Source organism: Ambystoma mexicanum, chromosome 2p (genome assembly GCF_040938575.1).
Source record: "Ambystoma mexicanum isolate Mex_15411 chromosome 2p, UKY_AmexF1_1, whole genome shotgun sequence".
In the NCBI taxonomy this organism is placed as follows: domain Eukaryota; kingdom Metazoa; phylum Chordata; class Amphibia; order Caudata; family Ambystomatidae; genus Ambystoma; species Ambystoma mexicanum.
Window position 1 is genome coordinate 892,519,866 of NC_090923.1, and position 25,138 is coordinate 892,545,003.

At 45.1% G+C, this 25,138-nt stretch overlaps 1 protein-coding gene across 1 annotated transcript in view; it reads right to left on the reverse strand.

Annotated features, from left to right (window-relative positions):
* The window catches only part of PPP5C (protein phosphatase 5 catalytic subunit), a 951,041-nt gene that overhangs the window by 84,857 nt on the left and 841,046 nt on the right, over window positions 1-25,138 (reverse strand). Inside the window, exon 11 of the mRNA XM_069644590.1 lies at window positions 4,384-4,562. Within this exon, the coding sequence (XP_069500691.1) occupies window positions 4,384-4,562 (179 nt within the window). The remainder of the gene's footprint in view (window positions 1-4,383; window positions 4,563-25,138) is intronic.

Genomic DNA, 25,138 nt, shown 5'->3' on the forward strand with positions numbered 1-25,138 from the left:
GTTCCCCATTTTCCTTGGTGACTGCGACACCCTAGGCCCAAATCTGTGGATTGCCAAATGCAGTCTTCCCCAGGGCGTTTGATGTACCAGTGGTTTATTTAGCCTTCTCCCTTTGCGTCCAAGGTCAGTGCATCCACACATGTGAGGTACCTTTTTATTGGGACATCTGTGGGAATGTGGGAAGGTAGGACATGTGTTTTCTCAAAGTTTTGATAACTTTCATACTTTTATTTATTTACATTTTATATTTATTTACTTTTTGAAAATATTTTTTACTTTTTTTTTTTACATTTTTTAAAGCGCTCACACAGCCTGCAGGCATCGAGGCACTGTTCCAGAAATGGTTTATTTTTTTTATTTTTTTTTAGTTGCATAATTGTTTTTGTTACACAACTCTCTCATTTCCCAAACTTGTCCTACATTTAGATGCTGCTTTAGGCACTGTACGCTTTTGTAACCTGCGCACGTCACCTATCCTTCATAAGGTCTGCCTGTGCTCTTTCAAAAAAAAGTATGCTTGCCATTCTTCACCACATTAGTTATCCTTATTTTCAAATGCTCGTTTTCCTTATTCGTTTTGCTAATTTTCAAATGCCAAGTACGTCGGTTTAGCCAGTCAAAATAAAAACCTGTGTACCATGCGTCCTTTTTTGGCTTGTGGTATTGCTTGTTTTGTGAAACATTACAAAAAATGTGTCATTTCCCAACTCGAAGAGTCGGGGGGGGGGGGGGGTGGTAGACGGGGGTGTATTGATGCATTGCTTTTCGCAATATTCACAGAAGCCTTTACCATACAAGTGCAAAAATGTCCAGCAAATACTTTTTTTCTGTCACTTTTTCATTCCCCCCCCCCCAAACTATGGGAATTTTACGTACAAAGTTGTTGCCAGACCTACACAAATGACCCCTTCCTGAACATGGAATTGTGTCTACTTTTCAGAAATGTATGCCTCTGTGTTCCCATTGAGCTTTCCTACCCATCCTCTTCCATTCCGTCCAAGCAGGTCATCACTCACAAAACTGATGGTAACCTTATGAGAACGTTTTTTTCCCATTCAACCTGTTTGTGAAAGCTTGGAAAAGCTTGGAAAATGGCGAATTCAGAACTGCAAACCATTTGCTCCTAGCGATTACAAGAAAAAAAAAAAAGGCTTCTTTGTTCATTTGTTTATTGGCATTCCCACACCCCCCCCCTATAGCAAATGACTAATCCTTGGTGGTGTTATGACTTCCCATGGGTGCAAATCTGTCTAGGATATCACTTGTAACAAAAATATTACAAGGGATTGAATGCGACAGACCGAAATCTCCAAAAAAGGGCTCAGCACTGGGAACGAAAACCCTTAGCAGTTAAGGGGTTAAACATACTGCTGCTGTCACTTGACGAAACAGTTGCTCCAGACAGCCTCCAAAATGAACAATTAGCCCTCAGTTCACTTTTGCAGATAGTGAGGAGACTACTTTCCAAGTATTCTTGTATATTGTAAAGCGTTTTGGCATTAAGCGCTATATAAACATAATAAATACAAATACTTTCCCCAATTATTATTTTCATTTTGAGGCGAAGGGGTGGGGATTAAGGGTTTCTTAGGATTATCATGCACATATCCATGGTGGAAAACGAAACAAGTACTCACTGTAGTGACTACAGTACACCTAGTCCTCTTTCCACAATACTTATAATGCTGCTCTATGGGGCAAGGGTCATGTAACTTGCCCATTAAAACCTCAAAATTTGTACTGGTAAGCTGGGCACCTGCACCCGCCAACACAAACTCTGCACTCCGGTTTCGTCTATGAGCTTGTTTCCACCTGCCTTGGACTATCAATAGAGCCAAACTTAGCACAGATTGCGTAAGGGTTGTATGGAGGAGAATTAAAATCTAGGAGTACAGTAGTCACTACGGTTTATTATAATTGGTGTATTTATTGAGCACAGACCTAGCTTCGGGAAGCAACTGAGCGCTTCACAATCATAAGGTGAAAAACAAGATTAGGGCGCGGAGAAAGAGGGAGTGGGGATCTAACAGGGGGTTCCATGTCATTTCATCGCAGGATGTTTTTTTGCAGGGTTTTTACTGCAAATTATTTTACAAAAAAACTCAGATTTTTTATTTTTTTATGGGGTGGTTATCCCCCAAACCCCATCCCCTTATTTTTTTCATATATTTCCGAACACCCACGCGCAATTTATATATTTTGCCCCCCCCAAAGAAATTCAATGAGTTTTTATGCAAACATTTCACATTAAAAACTCCTGCAAAAAACATCCCGCGATGAAAGGACGTCGTACCCTAACAGGGAAGGGAGGATAATTGTTAGCAATGGAGTCTTCAAGTAACCGGAAACAGTGGGGATCAGATCACTAGTCTCGGGTATGGTGGGGAGTGGAAGGAGTACGACCTAGGTTTTAGAGAGGATTCATTCCTTCAAGAGGAGGGTCTTGAGCTCCTTCCTGATTTTAGATTTGAAGGCGAGTTGGATGTTGATGGGGAGGAGGTTCCAGAGTCTTGGAGCGTGGACCAAGAAGGCCAGTGTTCTGTTTTTTTCTTCCTGCACTGATGCGAGTTAAAGTCTGCACATGTCCTTATTTCTGGTGGATCATAGGCCTCTGGAGATGCTGACCACCTCAGTGAGGTAGCTTGGGGACTTCAGGGTTACTGCCGTGTAGATGATGCAGCCGGATTTGAAGATGATCCAGGCTTGCAGCAGGAGCCAGTGCAGTTCGAGGAGGGTTGGGGTGATGTGGTCGAACTATGTAATGAAGGGCTTAATTTTCCACAGGAGAGAACGTTGGTACCAAGCCGTTTGTGTCTTCAATTCTATGTGCTATTTAAAGGAGAGGCGAGAATTTTCCTACGTCCTGTTCCTTGCCCTCTTTTTTTTTTGCTGGAGATTACCAATCAAACAATATCACCTGTGGGAAGCCCTTAAACCTGCTTCAACACTAATTTTTGTGGAATGTTCGACCAAACTAGGCATTGACCATGGAACTAGTGGCCAAAGCTGAATTTCACCACAAGACATGAGCACACCATGCGGAGCACATGAAAATAAACTTCCTAAGGGAGTTTCCTCTGGTAGTACATTTTTTCCCCATGATGCATGCCCGAAATACCTTTTGGGTCGGGTAGAAACTGTAGGAAGCTGTACGACTGCATGAAAATCCACCTCACATTGGAGGCCTTTTGCCATCAGCCTTCCAGGTGAAGAGTCCTCATTTTGAAACAAAAAGCCTACATAACGAGCATGTATCTTCTGTTTTATCTACATAAAATCTTAGCTGGATACTTGTGTATAGGCGAGTTATACATGCCATATCATATGGATGTACATTTGCTCAAAGCTCCATTTCAATCGTCTGATTTTTGAAAAAAGGTCAATCAGCACACTTCCTGACAGACAAGACAAAATGTTAATGGTTGACCAGTGCATCTTTAGCTCTACCTCGTGTTTGCCAAACATTGTAACTGGCTCATCGGCTGAAAGAGTCTGAAGCTCTGTAATCTCGTGTGTTGACCTAACTGCCACTAAAAAGGCAGACTGAAGGTTCACCATGGGCTAAAAATGCTTGCAAGCCAGCGTCGACTCCAAGCAAGGTCCCAAGAAATATGGGGATTCTTAAAAGTGTGGAAACCAGTGAAGCATACAGTCAGTGCATTTTCACCACTTGATTTAACAGTACGATTTCCTGCAAGCACCCTCCCTCCCCCTGGGCTGCAAGGTAAGACCTACTTTGTAGAGACGTTGCTAGTCTATGCCTAGGAACAGGGAGTTTCGTCCATAGACCCAAATCACTGAAGGCAAAGAAAAAAGCCCAATAACAGACAATGCATCTTAATCTTTCACCAACCCTCCAACTTTAGCAATATCTGTGGAAAAAAAGTGAAGGACTTCCTACAATGCTGCCCTGTTCAGTTGTCCATACATGCTATATACAGGAATGTTACTGATCCGTCCAGTTCAATGCCCATTAGAAAAAAGTCAAGTAGAAAAGCTGAAATACTTCACCTTGACAATTAGATGGCGGACTGTGCATTGCATGTGAATGGAAAACTGAACCAGGCTGCAAAAAACAGGTTATCATGGTGCTCAGGTCTGGGTCTTCACCCTGGCATTCCAGTGAACACATAATACATGCTCTGATTCTAGTCCCAGGTTTTCCACCTGACCACAATTAATTTGCATCCATCTCGCACAATTGCTTGGTTATTGGCAACAGGTTAGGAATACCCACACTGCGATGTGGAGGCTTGCAAGATACAAACAGGCAAGTTCCAAATTCTTAGAAAGAGGCTCCTCACTATCTAAAAGTAACACAGAAAAGCAACGCATAGTTACAAAGAACATGTTTCACAAAAATAATGAAGTAACAGGTCTTACCAGTAATTCGGGGCAGAGAAGACCGTGATGCATTTCCCGTTGTGTGTGACTTCATAGCCCTCTGGTTTCACTTCATGGCTTCGGATGATGTAGTCCAAATGGTTTTCTTCCAGGAATTTACTTGTGACGTCTGGACCAAACTGACAACTCACCCCACGCTTGCTGATAGAGCGACCGTTCTGAGAAAGAAAAAAAAAAAAGTTGACAAATGTATTCCTTCTTTTAAACACTTGAATAAAGGATATTTTCTCTAAATTACAAGCAGGTAATGAATTAACATAGCACCTAGGGCACTTAGTGATTTTGGGACTTCTGGTCTTTGCACCTTCCCCATAGCAAATGATTGAATCTTGATAAATAGCAGTTCTATATTGAAAGAACTATCACAAACAGCGCCTTTATTCGGCAAAGCAGGTTCTCACCTAACAAGGGAAGGTTGTAGCAGCTTTCTGAGGAATACTGATAATTTAGCCTTTCATCAGCTGGTCTTAAATGAACAGTTTGGAAGATGGTAAGAATATTTTTTGATTTCATAAAACAAGGAAGGCTATAAAGTGTGGGGACAGGGCACCTCTGAATGTGGCTGGTTTAACAAGGGGTTCTTTGAATCCTCATGCATGGGAAACCCATTATGAGCTTCACGATCACTGAATGGAGTAAGGGATGAGAACAAAAAGGCATAATGGAATGTCCCTCTCTGCTGGAGAATGGCAGCCCTCAAAGCACATCACATTTCTGAACAGCCATGATGCAGACAGATCACTGTGGATTTTCCCAAGCTGCATAAAAGTACAAAGATGATGGAACATATTACTTTCACGATCACTGAGAACCCAGGAGGTACCAAATCAAGTCATAGGATTGCCTTTCCCTAGTAAAAGAATGGTCACTGAAATATTCATAACACTTCCAGTTTATGTGCCTAACACATACAATGATTTGATTTGATCCATGTGTCTGGTTTCCCTCCTAAGAGCTAGACATGGATTGGAGGAGTCAAGTTGCCTTGACTCGAGCCAAACAGGTTGAAAATCCGACCACTTTGGACTATTTATTTTGTTGGTGTGGTGGATAAGAGTGCATTCTTTCACCCCAAAATCAGTATTTTACTGTTTTAACATCCTTTGCTTTTTCATCATTAGCTGTTGGAACATACACAAACCTAATACTAACGTGCTACAACCAATAAAGCGACTGACACCAAATGACTGTTTTCTAGCATAAGAGGACGCAATGAAACATTGTTGTCTGAGTTTCTACCCGTTTGTTGATGTTAAATCTTGTTTCTGCATTGTATGTGTGGATCAGTAATGTTCTTTGAATTGGTAGAAAATGCTCATGAGCCAGAACAATTATTTTTTATTCCAGATAGCCAAAGTACGCACTGACAAATCTGGAGGTGTTATCCCTTCTTCCTTGAGGGTTTGGGGGGAGGGGGAACCACCCCCTTTGAGGATAGGAAGGGGAGCCTTATGAGGAAAAAAACACCCCTGGGGTTTGTAAAAGCAGGACCTCACAGAGAGACACCCAAGCAGGGGACAGCGACTCCCATTGCAGTAAGGAACTCAACTGAGACATTGTCTGCATATACAGGGTAACACACGTGGATCTGACTGCCAGCAGTGGAACTCTAATACTGCAGAAAAGTGCATCTAACAGTTGATTCAAGGAAATGCTGGCCTCTCAATGGGCTTGACCAGTAAAACACACCCCTTTGGTATCTGGTAAGAAGAATAAAAGGACTTTTCCCGCTTGAATAGAGGAGTGATACGCAGAGGCGAGCCTCCGGCATATCAACTTCATTGGGAGGCGAAGCCGCGCTGCCGAATGGTGCCGGCTGTGGCGCAGAGAACAACCCGGGAGGAGGTCCTGATGGAGACCTAGAGAGAAACAGGGAAAGAAACCCAAACGAGAGACGTGGCCAACCAGAGGATGCCCTGGTGGTCCTGGAACCTAGTGTGGGATAGTTGGATATTTTGACCCATGCCAATGTGCCCCACTGCATCACTTTACAAATTGGGAAAGAAACAGCCAAAAAAATGGATGCGCTAACCCCTGTGCATGCCAAAAACCTGCAAAACTGTGTTTGGGTCACAATCACAAAAGGCTGCACACCCCTGCCACACAGTCAAAGTAGGGGCAAAATCAGAATTCTCACTGCAGGAGCATGCCAGTGGACTCTGTTCCATTCAACATGAAGCAAGGTTGCAGAATTGGGCTAAAAAACGAAAATGCCTTTAAATGCAGCTTTGCAACCGTGCTGTTTTGGCGCTAGATCCCTTCATTTTCCAGTGAACCATTGAATATAAAAGGGTTACAGATCATCCAGATGGCTCAGAGGAGCCGCGCCTCACTGACTGACAGCAGCTAAGAAATGTATTTCATGAAAAAGGCAGCCCAACAACATTGTTTTCAGTTCCACGGGAAAAATGCAGTTAAAAATGGCAACATGTAACAATTTCATCTATACAGAGCTAACTCCAAGCAAAGGCTGGATACTGTAGGGGAGGAGTGGTCCAAAAGACCCCCCCTTGCCTACATCCCCACCCCAGGTGAGGGCCATGGCTCATCGGGCGTCCCCTCCATACCACCAGGGCCCAGGTGGTGGATGGCTCACCTGCTGAAGATATTGCCCACACGTATTGAATTTAGCTAGGCCTCAGAAACCATTTTGTCTAATAAAAGATGGTGTGAGCTTAGCGCACTGTAGCGCGGCCCCCACCCTCGGAGAGTTTCAGTTATCCCTGCTGCCGCAGCACCCTGGCAGATCCGCTGTGAGCCCGTTCCCACGAACAAGACGGACATGAGCTAGCGTAATACATTAACATTGTAACATTTCACCTTCCGCAGTGCATCATTGCCCCCAGCATGACCCGGTCAGCAAGGCCTGGGTGATGGAGAACTGTAACATGGTCATCGGATGAAAGCAGAAAATTCCCAAATATTAATGCCAGGACTATTTGTAAAGTGTGTATTTCTCCACGAAGCTTCTTCCATTAAGGATGCCTGTAAAATATATAAACATGGTAGAATGCATGCTCACCTGATGATAGCAATAAAGAACCCCCACCACTGCAGTTGGGTGCTAACAATTAAGAAGCCTTCCAGGGGACTGTTCATGATGTGCATTTATGAGAAGTTTACATCCCGTGGACCCGCACAATCAACCGAACTAATGCTGCTAGAGTACAAGGGAAGGCGAATGTAATCATACAGAGGGCTCATGTGAAGGACGCGAGCAAACACACTTGTCATGCGTATATGACTAAGCCCCTTATGTGCTACTACCGCCACGTACGGTGGCGAGCCCTTTTTCTATGTGCTCCACCAACCTCGCTACTACCTCACTTACTGCAAAATGTATATGCATATAACTAAATGCTGTGATTGGTAAAACATAGTGTACGAATAAGGTGCTCAGACTGGCTATATTTGAGACATATTTAGTAAAATTGAAATGTACGTTTCCGAGGGATTCAAATAAGCATTATAGAGTATTCAAATGTTTGTGATGTTTTTTCCTAAAGTCGGCAACACACGAGGAAGATACCTTTTGTGAATATGTGCAAGGCCATTCCCCCTCCCACCCTGCAAAGACTGCCAAACAAGAGAACAGAGGCCCGCGCCGCGCTGCTCCACCTCCCCCAACCAGACTGGAGCCGCTTCAAAGATTTGTAGTCCCCTCTGCAGCACCCAAGGCCACGGCCCGCCACCTGCATTATTTACAGCACAGCAGTAAACCTCTGCCTGAACACACAAATCCAAAGGCGCCCCCTCGTAAACCCCACAACCCACCGGATCATCTTAGACTTATGGCCCTGTGCAATCAGGACACCCAATACTGTGGCAACACACAGCGGCACATTCATAACAACATCTAACAAGACAGGGAGGAATGTACCGCCCGTCCAATGCCCTGAAGCTTAGCCCCTCAACCTACGCTCCGGTCAACAGGACACTGGTAACCATGCCCTGACGAATGACCATCAGACCCCTCACAAGGTGCATTCCTCCTGTGTTGCATTAACCTGTAGAATAACCTATTGGAAGATTTACTAAAGAAGATAACATTGTAATGACTGAATGACTGCGGTGTGCATGGCCTAGGGCAAATAAGTCAGGAAAAGACATTCATCTCTGACACTGGCCACGATGGCACAACACCACCGCCCGGATGAACTCAGCCGACACGCCAGGCCCAGCCCAACCCACGAGGCTGACCAGTGACGTCCTCCAGCCAAGGCCAACCACATCGCAGCAGCGCCTATAGCTAGTCATCACCACCCAATCCCAATGAACTTGTGCCCCTTATAGTATGTAGGTTCTGATGACGTGTTTTGTAAATATATACGCCTGTCTTTGCTATTGTCAGACAGAGCGCTCTCGGAGTTTGCAGAGTTCTTTGCATGCCCTATTTTGATTGATAAACTCCCATTTAAGCTCACCCGCACTCTGTCTTGGCTTTATTCCCGACTCGGGAGAGTCCTTCATTGTCTCTCATTGCGGGGAGGATCGTGCTGGCTGGGGACGCTTGCCTTCAGTGGTGACCCCGAAAGCGTGATTATTATTATTTTTTCCCGACCCATCATTACCGTCCCCTTTTGGCACGAGAATCTCCGGTCGAAAAGGGATACGCACGGTGCGCCGGCTCCGGGAGGCTGCCCGCCAACGGCGACCGGTACACTAAGAAGTGCACACTCAATAGAGAGAGGGTACGGGATCCCGGTTGAAAAATCCCCTTTGAGTACCGCTCGCCGGAGCCGGGGCTGACTGTTGAGCGGACGGCAACACTGCCTGGACGGACCCAGTTTCGGAGACTATCGGTTCAAGACGGGCACGTGAGTATTGAGTGCGAGCGATCGTAAAGGGAATGGAAGAAGAAATCTAGGACAGAGAACGAAGAGGGGTAGAGAAGGGGGTACGCAGATCTACTAAGAATCATCTTAAACTTTCCTTGCTTTTTCTTTGCATATGGCCATTAGGATTAAGAGGTGAATAAGAGATAAAAGTGACGGGAACTTAGTTCCGAGAGGGGGTGGAAGGCAGCGCCGCATAGTGCTATCTTGACTAGTACTGGGAATATATGAAGAAGTGGATAATAAGATAAAAGTGTCTGGCAAAGGGGGACACGGAGAATATATTAGTGACTGCTATTCTTTCTATTCTTTTCTTTAGGGTTGGGGGAAGAAAAAAGAAAAGAAAAAAAATATATATAAAAGTGAGATCAGCACAAAACGGAGAGAAAGTAAGAGAGGGAGTCCTACTAGAAGAGGGAAGATCAGAACAATATATATATATATATATATATATATATATATATATATATATATATATATATATATATATATATCGGAATAAGACGGACAGGGACAGCTGGCTAGGGAGGAAAGGGAGGGCAAATTGAATTGTGAATAGAGTGTTACAGAGAGGTGTGTGCACCTCGTATGCGTCAGAAGATAATTTGGTGCAGTGGGTGTGTAAAAATGGCTATAAATGTGTAGTAATTGAATGGTCATGGTAAGTGTGGCCGGATAAAGCTTCTGAAAGACAAAAATGACAAGGTGAAGTGAGTGTGTACCTTTTTTGATTCCTGGGTTAATGTTGTCGAAATCACTGATGGTTTGCTCTTGTATGTGCCCCCCAAAGAGAAGAGAATAGAGACTGTGGACAGCCAGTTTTGTATTGTGCAGGCAAGGAAGAGCATAAAGGAGCCCATTATTGAATGTGAAATAGAAGACGAAAAATCATATTGGTAATACGTCTACATTATAATTCCGGACACACAGAGACACACAAGTACTAGGAGGGCACAAAGATGGGGGCAGAGACACCCTTATCACATATTTGTAAGAACTTACCAGGGTACGCGGAGCGAATTAAGAAATATCATGACCAATGGATAACAGAGCTGAAGGGAGAGGGGTTACCCCAGATATGGCCCGAGGGGGGGTCATTTGACAAAAGTGTTCTGGATATGGTGGCCACATGCATTTGTTTGAAATACAAGGGGAAACAGTTGCACAATAGGAGGGAAATATTAGATCTCTGGAGGTTATTTGAAGAGATACCCCCGCCTAAAGCACCAGCATTAAATGCTGACCTACCATCCACCACTGACAATCCACTGATGATACAGAAAGATGTAAAGGAATCACCAAATGTAGAGCCACCTATAGAGGTAATAAGCTTGTACCCAATACTAAACAAGCCTGTGCCCGCAGAAGGGTACAGTGACCCCACTTATGTGCCTCCCCCAACAACTACTACACCCCACCGGCCAACGGCACCCCCGCCGTATGAAAGTACGAGGGAGCGAGCCCAGGCAAGTACACAGAGGGTGGACATAGAAAAACTAACAGATGATTTAGAATCAAGACTCTCAATAGCGAAAGATGAGCTCTCAAGGATAAAAGACATATGTGAACGAACAGCACTTAATGCAGCAAGATCAGGGCGCACGTCTAGAGCACCAAGTGAGAATAGAACACTTGAAGATGGGTGGAAAAAAGGTGCAATACTGTTCAGAATTGAGGAAGAACCGACACGAATAATAGAAGTGGGGACACAAGAGGGATGTATTGATAATGAAGAAAGGCCTATAGGGGACAGAGAGGAACTACTATGTGATATGAGGGGCGATCTGGAGGAAAGCGACAGGTTGAGTATGGCAATAGGTGGGGAAAGCGAGAGGTTAGATGGTGCATGTTCAATGGAAAGACTGGACGATGAGTGGACGGGACGATTGAGAAATAGGGTGGGGAAAATGGCGTCACTGGGAATATCAGCAGCCAAAACGGGTGCAGATGCAACGACAAAAGGAAGGCTACAGCTCCCATTGATACATAGGGGAGGAGGGAGGCCGAATTATATCCCATGGGCTCAGATGGATAAAGCCAATTTATTAAAGTTATTGCCCCCGTTATCGGGAGGGGCAAGTAAGTGGATATACGCCTTTGAGAAACACACCGCTGGGGTACCCCTAGCAATAGGTGATGTGAAAAGTTTGCTTGTATCAGCAGTGGGCGATCAGGCCGACAGGGTATGGGTCAAGGCTGGTTTCCCAGGAGTGACATTAGGCTGCGACCGCCACGATGGGGCTTCCTTTAACACAGTACGTGCAAGGGTGTGGGATGCTTTACGGGAAACGTTTCCAGATACACCAGACTTACAGTCAGTAATGCAGTGTACAATGAATGACGGGGAAGATGCTATGGATTACATTTTTCGAGTCCAAGAGATGTGGAGAGCAGAAACGTGTACGCCCTGGTATTAATCGACATCTTTATTTTACTTTATTATAAAAAGAGGTCTCCCAAAAGAAGTGCAAAAGGCGCTCGACAAGATAGCAGGTATTGAAGCGAAGGGATGGCCTGAGATTCAGAGCATAATAGTGCACCATTGTAAGCGAATAAAAGAAAGGGAGAAGGAGGTGGCGCAGAAGAGATTGGCAGACGAAGCAAAACTAGTGCAGACGAAGCAAAACTAGTGCAGACAAAGTTGGTGAAGGTCGCAGCGGCTGTAGCCGCACTCCCACACGGCAGGGAGGGAGATGAGGAGGAGGAGGGCCTGATCGCAATACAAGGAAGGATGGCAACTAGTTGGGCTGGAGCTGGACAGCGGCAGTGGAACGAGCAGGAGTCAGGTGGAGGGTGGCAGTGGCAGGAGTGGGCCCCTCGAGGACGACGAGGTGGGTACAGGGGTACGGGGGAATGGGAGGAAATGGATGGCAGGGTCCTAGAGGTGCACAAGGGAGTTGATGGAACTGCGGAAGATGGGGGCATTACTCTAGGGAGTGCAGAGCCAGACCCAACAACGGGTTCCAAGAGGTAGAACAGTATGGCCATCCCCACCCGGGGAGCCCATATGGTCTTCCAATGGGACAACAACAACCGAGAAACCCAGGTCAAGGAAATAATGAGCAACAACAGGGACATCAGTATAGAACACAGAACCACCCACAAAAACAATGACAATATGCAGTACACGCCAGGCAACCCTTTTGCGACAACAGCAAACGGGGCCCCCGCACCAGCACCCTATAGCGGCGTGTCAGTGGTTTCAGGGAGTGTCTTCAATCAAGGGGGGGCGATGAGACACCCCGCATAGGACAGCCCACAGAGAACACTTGCGTGTCCAGTTCTATCTACCACCTACGATGCAGCAGAGGAACCATTGGTAGGGGCGCAGATAGGAGACAAGCAGTTCATATTCATGGTGGATTCGGGAGCGGAGAAATCATGTATTAGGGAGGGCCGGTTCCCGTTATCTAACAGGAGGTTAGAGACGCAGGGGTTCTCTGGGGCTGTAATTGAAGTTCCTTACACAGAAGCATTGGACGTAACGGTGGGGGGTAAAACAGTGAAGACACCTTTGCTGTATTATGAACACTCACCAATAAATTTACTAGGGAGGGATCTCCTGAGGAAACTCAACATGACCATATCATTCACTGAGAGAGGTATAGTGTGTTCAACACCCGGAATATGCCCATTGCGTGCAATGTTGGTGGTACAAGCCCGCACGTCCACACAAGTACGAGGATGGCCGGAAAACGAGGAGATGTTTGTTGAAGGGCTAAAGACATTGGCCCTCATAATTCCAGAGCTGAGAATGGACTGGAGGATTCCAGCAGAGTTCCTCTTTCGCCCCATAGTGTGCCCCGACACAGCACCAGGATCAGTGGTATCATTAGACTTGCACGCTGTACAGGTATCAGCGAAAAGGATTGCTGTGATTGGAATAGATATGGAAGGATGTGAGTGGCGTACAGTACTGTGCACGAATGCCAACATCGCCCTAAGAGACTTAACAGATGAGGATCTCTTTTCAGATGCAGAGGGGGATGGTGAAATTGTAATGGAAATAGCGATGCCCTGTGATATTTTGATTCAAGCAAGGGAAATCCCAGTTCAGCTGATGGCAGTGGTAGGAGCACTGCCGTCATTCTTCGATGACGACATGAGGCTCGTACCAAATAGTTTGTGGACGACAGGCCCCCATGATGTAGGGCTGTTGCATGGAGTACAACCTGTGACAATAAAACTAAAGCAAGGAGCAATTCTACCCCGAGTGAAACAGTATCCATTGTCCCGTGAAGCTGAAGAAGGGATAAAAGAGACAATAAAGGCACTGCTAGCACAAGGGATAATAGTGCCTTCAAACTCCCCATGTAACACATGTATTTATCCAATCAAAAAAGCAAAGGGAGGGTCTTGGAGGATGATACAGGATTTACGCCCCCTAAATGATGTAATTCAGAAAGAGTTCCCTTTGGTCCCGAATCCTGCATCAATATTATGCAGCATCCCAAAAACGGCATCACATTTCACAGTAGTGGACTTGAAAAACGCGTTTTTCTCAATCCCCCTGGCTGAAGAGAGTAGATACCTGACAGCATTCACACTAGGGGGAAAAAGATATGAACACTGCAGATTACCGCAGGGATACTGTGAGAGCCCAAGCATATTCAATCGCATATTGCATGAAGACTTGGGAAACCTATCAGTTGAGAGTACGATCATTCAGTACGTAGACGATCTACTAGTGTGTGCACAAGACTAAGAAATATGCAGACAGGATTCAACAACACTCCTGACTCTATTGGCCAATAAGGGGTACAAGGAAAAGCTACAGTACTGCCTGACAGAGGTCTTATACTTGGGACAGCTAATATCAAAAGATGGAAAAAGAATAATCCCTGACAGGGTAGAAGCGATAAGATCAGTAGGAGAACCTACAACAGTGAAAGACATGCAGAAATTCTTGGGAATGTGCAACTATTGCCGAGCATGGATATTAGACTATGCAGCATACACGAGACCCCTACTACAAGCACTCAAGCAAGCACAACAGGAAAATAAAAAAATAGAATGGTCAGAAGAAATGAGTGCGTCATTCAAATCATTAAAAGAGTTAATTTCAAGCGCTCCAGTACTAGCAAATCCTGATTATGGATGCAAGTTTTACCTATTCTCACACTGCAAGGGAACACTCATGACAGCTGTACTGACACAAAAGACGTCCCTAGGACACAAGCCTTTGGCTTACTATAGTGGTACTTTAGATGCCGTGATGCAAGGCCATTTCCGTGCGAGCAATCACTCGCTGCAGCCGCGTTCGCGATTGAGAAAAGTGCCACAATAGTAATGGGATGCCCTGTGACATTGTTTGTGGAACATTCATTATTTGCAATACTTGAGAGGTCAAAAAGCACACTGACAACACAGCGGGCAACAGCCTATGAGATCATATTGTCTAGCGCCAATATCCATGTGGTGAGATGCAAGACAGTGAACCCCGCAACATTCATTACAGAAGCGTGCACACTAGAGGACATGCAGGACCACGATTGTGCAACTTACACAGGAGAAAGAGGGGAGGACACAGTGGTGTGTGAGAACGCTCTGAGCGAGGGGGGAAGTGTACTTCGTGGATGGGTCTGCATCGATTGACGTGGACACGGGAGAGAAACATGCTGGTATGGCAGTGGTGAGGCTAGAAGACGGTGAGTATGAAACACTAGTACAGTATCGCCTCCCATCACATTACTCCGCACAAGCAGCAGAACTGATTGCGCTCATAGAAGCACTACATGCAGCAAAGGGTTGCGCAGTGACAATATATACAGACTCAGCTTACATGACGACGACAGTACATGGAGGCCTAGCAAGATGGGGGCGGAGGGGATTTCGACGGGCAGACGGAACACCAGTACAGCATGCAGAATTGCTGAAAGAGTTAATTGAGGCCCTACAAGACCCCACAGCGGTAGCAGCAATAGTGAAGTGCCAAGCACATACATCCAACACAGATGTTGTGTCTTTGGGAAATGCGGCAGCGGACGCTGCCGCCAAGGAAGCTTCCTATTTTCAGAAATATGAAGCAGGTGAGTACATGCTACAGCACAGGACAAACGAAGAGCTCCCAGAAGGCTACAACATGATGCCTATATCACAAATACTAGAATTACAGGAAGGAGCTAGTGCAGACGAAAAATTGATGTGGACAAAACGAGGGTGCAGCAAATCGGCAACAGACTTACTGTGGCGACAAAACAACTCAGGGAAAGTGGTAATGCCAATTAAGTTATTGGAAATTGCATTTCAACAACTACACTTCCCTGCACACAATACCAAACAGCACATCGCAGCAGAAATACAGGAAGAATGGTTCGTGCCCTGTCTCCAGGAGCACGTATCTCGATTGACGCTGGAATGCACAACATGTCAGATATACAATTCAGGAATGACATTACGCACGCTCCGGGGAACAATTCCAAAACCCATTGGCCCATTCAGAGAGCTACATATCGACTACGCGGACATGGGAGAAAGGTGTAATGGGGCACGTTACATGATCGTGGTTGTATGCCCATTCTCAAGGTGGGTAGAAGGAGGCCCATGTGCACGACCTGATGCCAAAAGCGCAGCAAAATTCCTAGTAAGGGAAGTGTTCCCGCGCTGGGGAATTTGTGACGTGATTCGCTCGGATAACGGCACTCACTTTGTAAATGAGCTTTTCAAGGAAGTTACTACATTATTGGGAATAAAACATAAATTGTGTTCGATTTATCATCCTCAAAGTAATGGCGTAGTGGAAAAGATGAACGGACTGTTAAAAGGAAGGTTATCAAAATTATGCTTTTCATTGAAAAAGAACTGGATTTACTGTCTGCCCCTTGCGCTATTTGAGCTGAGAAATCAGCCAAGCAAAGACCACCATTTGTCCCCGCACGAGATCGTGACTGGGAGACGAATGTACACAGCACACTCCCCCCTGCGCGAACACTCAGATGCACACAGAAGCGCCGCGATATTGGGAGAAGAGTTCACAGACTATTTGAAGAAATTGACAAGGGCAGCGCGCGCAATATCAAAGCAGCTCTCTCCACCCTTCACTAGAGAGGAGGGAAACATAACAGGGTCTGTCACGGAGCCTGAGCAACAGCTACAGCTGATGCCGGGCGAATTAATTTATGTCAGGAGTTTTGTGCGTCGATGGAATGCACCACGGTTCCATGGCCCATACGAGGTAGTGTTCTGCACGCCCACGGCAGTAAAAGTAAAAGGCCTGAAATATTGGGTACACTTGACAGATGTACGAAAAGCATATAGTAATGTGCAGGAGGAGGCAGATGAGGAGGTACAGACAACAGCAAACAATGCAACTGAGCAGAATGTCTGAATATGAACTTGTGTGTGTGTGTGGCAGTAATACACCTGAATAGGCAAAATGGCTGATAAGTATACTTGCATTTTTTTTAAAGATATTACTGAAAAAAAAAACGTTTTTTTCCTTTTTGTCTGTGGACTAATATGTAATTAATGAAGTGATCAAATTATGAAATGTTTACACCCTTGTCTGTGCATCCCGGTCCCTACAAACCCTACCCGCTTCCGTTCCCTGTCAATATATATTGGCACTGATAGTGCCAACAAAATGTTTACATGCATGCACTTAATGCACTTTTATATCTCAAACAGGAGCTACCATGGCATCTAACGGGCAGCCTGCAACGGATAGACTTAGTGGAGTGAGAGAGTTATTACATGAGAGATGCAGATATTCGTATGAATGTGGACTGTGTGCATTACGTTGTTTTTTATAATAATGTTTGGCCTGGTTACATATTGGTTTATAGCGTTCATCTCTATCGAGATGAACGAGGGGGGAGGGATTAACAGCACTGGGATTAACAGCACTACTGGGACCAATACAACTGCAAGTGTCAATACTAGGGAAGGTCATTTTTTGGTATGGGACGGAACTAAACATGTATGGGGTTATCATACCACACCATCCAATGCTGTCATATCAGAAAAGAAAGGGCTACAGGGTGGAATGCAAAATAGCACAGTGTCTCCGCCAATAATGTAAGTACAATGCTCGCAGTTTAAATGACCGAAACCCGTCTGCCATATCGTGGTTGTATAACGCCCCCACCAGCCAACCTGCCCCCATATTAAACGACCTGCAAGATAATGTCAAGGACGAAAAGGAAAAGATGCTAGCAACACACGAAATATTATATGATGCATGGGCCAAGGGGGGCGGGAATGAGAAAGGGGGATCTATTTTGTCCCTCGCCCAGCAGGCTGGGAAGTACATGAGGAACAAGAATAACAGACGAAAAAGGGAAGCAGGGAGGAGGAAGTATGATGAGTACTATGGGTTAGGACTGGATAAAATGGAAGACCCACGACACCCCCACCAGACAAATAAATGGTATGCGGATAGGAGTGCCACAGCGAAACAAACAACAAATGAGAGCTGTTATGTCTGCTCCCTCATTCCTCATGCTTCAGGTACACCCAAAGTATTGCTACCCAAAGAGGTGCCAATTATAGACGCCCAATGTCTCCTTCATCTCACGTTATTCAGGATTAAGAACACCTTCCAGGCACACAAAGTTACTTTTAGAATGCTGCAGAACGAGAAAACTTGCTATCCAAGGACGGCAGGGGTGGTATGTCTGGAGGAACCCTTTTTTGTAATACAAGGGACACTTTTTTTGGACAACAAGTGGAAGGATGAAGAAGTAATGTGTAAAGCTGAAGCACTGAGAGGTGTGGCACCAGAGAAATTGCAATGGATAGAAGAAACATGCACACCAGTATGGAAGGAACACATTTCAAAACTAACTTGGGTAACCGCCATTGAAAAACCCTTCAAACTACAGAACGAAATAGACTATGAACTATGTTTTAAAGGAGAGGGGAAAACCTCCATGGGGGCAAACAAGAACTGTAGCAAGACCCTCACCATCCCAGATCTGAAAAAAGGGACAGCGGCCCTGATGGACACGTACTGGGTATGCGGTAACCAGGCATACCTGCACCTCCCCTCGTCATGGAGTGGCAGCTGCTCAATGGCCACTCTGCACTCAGCCCTAATGGTAATACCAGAAAGCCACATCGATGGGAGCAAAAGGACACAGGAACGCATACAACAGAGTGCGGCCCAACCGACTGCGGAGTCACAAATGTATGTCCTGTCTTCCGGGAGCAAGGAAGAGGTACTGACCCGTAACAGACGAGCATCAAACTACATATCAAAGGCATCATCAGAACTGTTGGCTCAGATCCCAGACAGATATCGATTATTTAGCTCCGCAGAAACATTCTTTGCCTCACTCATCTCAAGTGTCCAAGCAAGAGCAAACGCAAAATGGCTCCAGATAACACGCTGGGAATTGATTCAGCTGGCAAATGACACTGAAGAAGGGTTCAACGTAATCAAAGTGGAACTAAGAGCCTTGCGGCTGATGACCATGCAAAACAGGTATGTCTTGGACCTGTTGACGGCAATGGATGGAGGTGTTTGCCGAAAAATCGGAAGTGCCTGCTGCACTTTCGTACCTTCTGAAGAAGCAGAGAACGGCTCCCTGTCCCATGTGATCGAAGCAGTCCACAACCTAGGAGGAAAAAATGAAAATGGAAGGTGGAGCAGAAGACAGCACGTGGTTCGATAACATCTTCTCCTGGGTCCCCTCATGGCTTGGAACAACTGTGAAATTTTTGATGCCAGCTGTGGTATTCCTCCTAATTTTTTGCCTGTGCCAGGTGGGTCTTCGATGTTGTGCTAACGCAGTGCCGAATGGTGCAATGATGATGGTGACAATGGGCAACACCCGTGGTACCATACAAAACATGCAGGAAGTGCATGTACAAACAGGAGCAGATGACACACCACGATATCAGCTAGTGCCTATCTATCACGACAAGGATATCATAGATAAGGCGTGGCACACCACCATTAGAGAGCCCCGTGTACTAGAATGGTACCAGGAGGTGTGGGTAGATTTGGCGGGAGATGGCGGATGTATATACCTGACTTGTACCCCAGATGAGTATGCCAGAAGAGGGGAGAGCTTAAGGGGGGTGTGCAGAGCATGGATGCCCATAAAAGGCACACCTGCATGGGATGAGGCAGTGATGGACGAAGCAGAATGTAGGAGACTGGAAGACTTAAAGTATTCGTTACTTAAGTAACGAAAGGGGGGAAATGTAGGGGAGGAGTGGTCCAAAAGACCCCCCCTTGCCTACATCCCCACCCCAGGTGAGGGCCATGGCTCATCGGGCGTCCCCTCCATACCACCAGGGCCCAGGTGGTGGATGGCTCACCTGCTGAAGACATTGCCCACACGTATTGAATTTAGCTAGGCCTCAGAAACCATTTTGTCTAATAAAAGATGGTGTGAGCTTAGCGCACTGTAGCGCGGCCCCCACCCTCGGAGAGTTTGTTATCCCTGCTGCCGCAGCACCCTGGCAGATCCGCTGTGAGCCCGTTCCCACGAACAAGACGGACATGAGCTAGCGTAATACATTAACATTGTAACATTTCACCTTCCGCAGTGCATCATTGCCCCCAGCATGACCCGGTCAGCAAGGCCTGGGTGATGGAGAGAACTGTAACATGGTCATCGGATGAAAGCAGAAAATTCCCAAATATTAATGCCAGGACTATTTGTAAAGTGTGTATTTCTCCACAAAGCTTCTTCCATTAAGGATGCCTGTAAAATATATAAACATGGTAGAATGCATGCTCACCTGATGATAGCAATAAAGAACCCCCACCACTGCAGTTGGGTGCTAACAATTAAGAAGCCTTCCAGGGGACTGTTCATTATGTGCATTTATGAGAAGTTTACATCCCGTGGACCCGCACAATCAACCGAACTAATGCTGCTAGAGTACAAGGGAAGGCGAATGTAATCATACAGAGGGCTCATGTGAAGGACGCGCGCAAACACTTGTCATGCGTATATGTCTAAGCCCCTTATGTGCTACTACCGCCACGTACGGGGGCGAGACATTTTCTATGTGCTCCACCAACCTCGCTACTACCTCACTTACTGCAAAATGTATATGCATATAACTAAATGCTGTGATTGGTAAAACATAGTGTACGAATAAGGTGCTCAGACTGGCTATATTTGAGACACATTTAGTAAAATTTAAATGTACGTTTCCGAGGGATTCAAATAAGTATTATAGCGTATTCAAATGTTTGTGATGTTTTTTCCTAAAGTCGGCAACACACGAGGAAGATACCTTTTGTGAATATGTGCAAGGCCATTCCCCCTCCCACCCTGCAAAGACTGCCAAAGAAGAGAACAGAGGCCCGCGCCGCGCTGCTCCACCTCCCCCAACCAGACTGGAGCCGCTTCAAAGATTTGTAGTCCCCTCTGCAGCACCCATGGCCACGGCCCGCCACCTGCATTATTTACAGCACAGCAGTAAACCTCTGCCTGAACACACAAATCCAAAGGCGCCCCCTCGTAAACCCCACAACCCACCGGATCATCTTAGACTTATGGCCCTGTGCAATCAGGACACCCAATACTGTGGCAACACACAGCGGCACATTCATAACAACATCTAACAAGACAGGGAGGCATGTACCGCCCGTCCCATGCCCTGAAGCTTAGCCCCTCAACCTATGGCTCCGGTCAACAGGACACTGGTAACCATGCCCTGACGAATGACCATCAGACCCCTCACAAGGTGCATTCCTCCTGTGTTGCATTAACCTGTAGAATAACCTATTGGAAGATTTACTAAAGAAGATAACATTGTAATGACTGAATGACTGCGGTGTGCATGGCCTAGGGCAAATAAGTCAGGAAAAGACATTCATCTCTGACACTGGCCACGATGGCACAACAACACCACCCGGATGAACTCAGCCGACACGCCAGGCCCAGCCCAACCCAGGAGGCTGACCAGTGACGTCCTCCAGCCAAGGCCAACCACATCGCAGCAGCGCCTATAGCTAGTCATCACCACCCAATCCCAATGAACTTCTGCCCCTTATAGTATGTAGGTTCTGATGACGTGTTTTGTAAATATATACGCCTGTCTTTGCTATTGTCAGACAGAGCGCTCTCGGAGTTTGCAGAGTTCTTTGCATGCCCTATTTTGATTGATAAACTCCCATTTAAGCTCACCCGCACTCTGTCTTGGCTTTATTCCCGACTCGGGAGAGTCCTTCATTGTCTCTCATTGCGGGGAGGATCGTGCTGGCTGGGGACGCTTGCCTTCAATACATACATCCAGATTGCAGACAAATCCCAGCAATCAAGGACAGAAATAATGCTGAATAAAACGTGGGTGCTGCAGAGGAAAATCTGATGTAAAAGACTCAGTTTAAATGTGTTTTTTCCTAAAGAAAGTGCAAAATCGCCGGTTTTAAAAGCATATTTTGTTGAAAGGCCTAATTCTTTAAATGTCAAAATCCACCTACAAACTGTGTTCATTTATATGTTTTAATGAAAGATGTAGGTAACTTAAAGTAAACCCCAGTTTGGGGTAATTACAATTCTGCTCGACAGCTTCAGCCTGGGAATGGATAACACCTCATTGCTAGCAGGAAGGCCTAATTGCTATGAGGAGGCCTCGCATACTCAGAACAAAGGCCCTCATTAGACATTCGTCTTTGCTTCAGGCACAGACAACAGAAGGCTTGGACACCCATCCTCCCAATGGAGGGGCATGATGTGGGGGAGGATTCTCAGTGAACTTCAAAGGACTGGCCGTTTCAACGGACATGGGTTTTAAATGGAAATTACTTATTTTGCCACTGAAATTCATGACATTTAACATGGTAGCCAAAATAAATAAACGAGTGAAAAATACATACTTATAAATCTGAACTCATGCTAGACATTTGAAGACGTGAGTGAACTTGGTACTGCATAAGGAACAAAAGTTACACTGAAACACTGATTGCGCCAAAACTATTAATGCTGCGAGCCTAATATTGTATACCCCTGTTCTAGTGGTGATTGCATAGATATGTACTGAATTAGGAATTGTTAGGCCAAATCTTTATGATTAAAATTAACCAAATTCCTCAGAAAGACAAAGCCAGCTCTCACTGACGTAGGAGTTGGATCTAAATGTAACCCATAAAATATGTAATGCATGTGTCCGATTTTATTAGAGGGCATAATTATAGAAATGTGTATTTGTAGGAAAGTTAAATTGTGGTTCAAATAATTGTGGGAGTTCCCAAGTTACATAAAATAGAACAGCTCTTTCTGGCTTCCAACCAGAAAAAGGCAAGTGCATTTGACCACCCACAGCCTTGGGGGTGTGGATTGTAATTCTGCCCCCAACATAAATGGTGATGTCACTTGGCATGATAACTATGGGAACCTCACAACACATAGAAACACACCGATTCCTGACTACATCCTGATTCCGTGTGACGCCCTGTTCCAGACTTCATCTTGTCCTGCTCCCAGACTACTTTGCAAAACCCAGGCCTCAGCATTTGCCGAACTCTTTTCAGCTAGGCCCAAATCCTGAACCATCCCATACTTAAGGGAAATAATTTTGATCCAGTTTTGCTTGCTACCATTCATACTTGCCTGCTGAAACTCCCCATCCCGCTAATCTAGCGTGTGCAGTGACCAGAAGGGCCAATCCAATCCCATCCAATCTGAGGTGCAGTCCAATTGACCAGAATCGGCCAGCTGACCATCCCGCCATGTGCCCTGATGCTTGTAGACCCGATCCGTGATGACCAGAACCTGACGGTCCAATCTTAATTTACAGTGGACAGTAAGTATCAACAGAAATTATAGTAACCCCTAGTATATTTGCCTTGTCCTACCCCAATCTCAAACCATCCTCTTTAACTTAAGAACCTCCAATAGTGTCAGAACCATTCTTGCAACCCTGTTTGTATCCCTAGTGTTAGCGCTGATTTCTCTTTGTTTTGCTAGACCATAAGCCATTAGTGATTTGGGTTAATTAAACTAATTCCCATAAAGAAAACATAGTATCTGCCATGTGAAGAGTTACAAGCGGCCGTGCGCAACTGTGGAGATTCCCGGGCGGCATTCTTCTTTTTCTTAGTCATGGATATAGTTTAAATAAAACCAATCTGTCATTTAAACCTGATTTTTCGTTTTTATCTGTTCTTTTCTCTCCAAAACGCCTCTCTCATTCAAACTTGCATAACCTTCAGTTTTATAGCTAGAGACTTAATTTCAACTCTCACAGAAACCTAAGACATGTAGCTACAGTGAAACAGTATATTTGACCCGTTTTCATTAAAAATTACATAGCGAAAATGAAGGCAAAAATTTGCATTTCTGCAAAAGTTTTCCACGTGTGTTTCCCATTCAAAGTATTGCCAAACTTCCTTTTTGATTTACAGTGGGTACTGTCGCTCATATGGTAGCTTATGTTTGCCAGTTCAGTGTTGCTCCCATAGGAATTAATATCAATTTAAGCATTTTTGCACACTTTCCATGGTTTCACAAAGCCCTTTTTCAACTGTCATTTTAAAAGTGTACATTTCCAAAAACACTTCTCTCGTTTGGGGAGGGAAGATTGCATTCAAACCATATACAGTGTCCTTCCTTCCTAAATACCTGCTGCTTACTTACATCTGTGTAGAATTGCTCATTTGTGAATTAAGAACTTTGCAGGGGGAAATCTTAACCTATGCGCCATCTTTTCACAAGCCAAAACGGTTTTCTCTGTGTTTTACATCCTGTGTTTTACATTGTGTCGCTAAAAAGTGAATTCAATTGCCTTACTTACTTTCTGAATTGTTTTGTCACCACATTGGTGATTGCTGCCCCATATATTAAAACTTGTGTGATTTGAATTTTAAAAAATAAATATTTACCTTTGCCACCCAGCCCGATTCCTGGTCCAGTGTGAACTGTGGGGTATTTTGAGAAAGGCGGGATACCAGTGGTATATCACTCAGAATACTGAACCTATAGACAATAAATAAGTTTTTTGCACACTACATGCTAGGCGAGACCTGGGTGTATTGCCTGATTGAAACCCTTAACACTAGGAAACACTGAATCCGGTGAGCCAGAGAGGAACGAGTCCTCAGCTCGCACTAGACAGAACCAGAGAGAGAGCAGGGAGTAGTTTCTTACCTTTAACTCCATTTCTTCAACTTTGGTATCTTTCATATATTCACAACATGTGAAGCCATGAAAGATTAAATGCTGGAGAAACAAAGTGGCGAGAGAAGAAACACTACCGCTGATCTTCAGGAGAGGACTTCCAGGATCTGGGGAGAATTCACCTTGCTGGAGCAAGACTTTCTACAAAGAATGTAAGCTGTTTGCTCATAGTGTAGAGGAGGTCCCAGATGGTGGTCGGTCATTTTTTCGAAAAGAAATGTCGAAAAAAAAAAATGTCGAATTCCGTTTTTTTAAATTATATATTTATTTTGGGGTTCGGGATAAAAAAAATGGGTGAAACTAAAACCCATTTTGAAATACCAGGAACATACTCGCCAAGATATGTGACGTATAAGGAACAAATAAACCAACAGAGAGCAGCACTAGGGCTCTGCCCAGTGCCCATCAGAAGAGCAATACCTGTTGAACTGCCGATAACCAGACAACCATGGGCAGCACGGTACCCATTGAGACAACCGTACCAGCAGCTGACACGAAATGAAGACTACTTACAAACTGTCCCTGAAGAAACCCAAAGGGCCTTGATTGAAGGAGAATGGTGACGACACAAGGGACCGGACAGAGGTACTGATGAACGAAACAAGCAATGGATGACACGCAAAGACGAAATAAGGAATAATGATGTAGTGGACTTAGAAGAAGAAACAATGTTGACGTATAAAGAAACAAAACCATATAGAAGGATGAAAACATGCAACTAGCTAACGCCTGTAAATAGACTTGTAACGCAAGATAAGAAAACAGTACGGCTTGCTATGCTTAGTAGAAGAATAGAGCGGCCAGCACCAACTATAT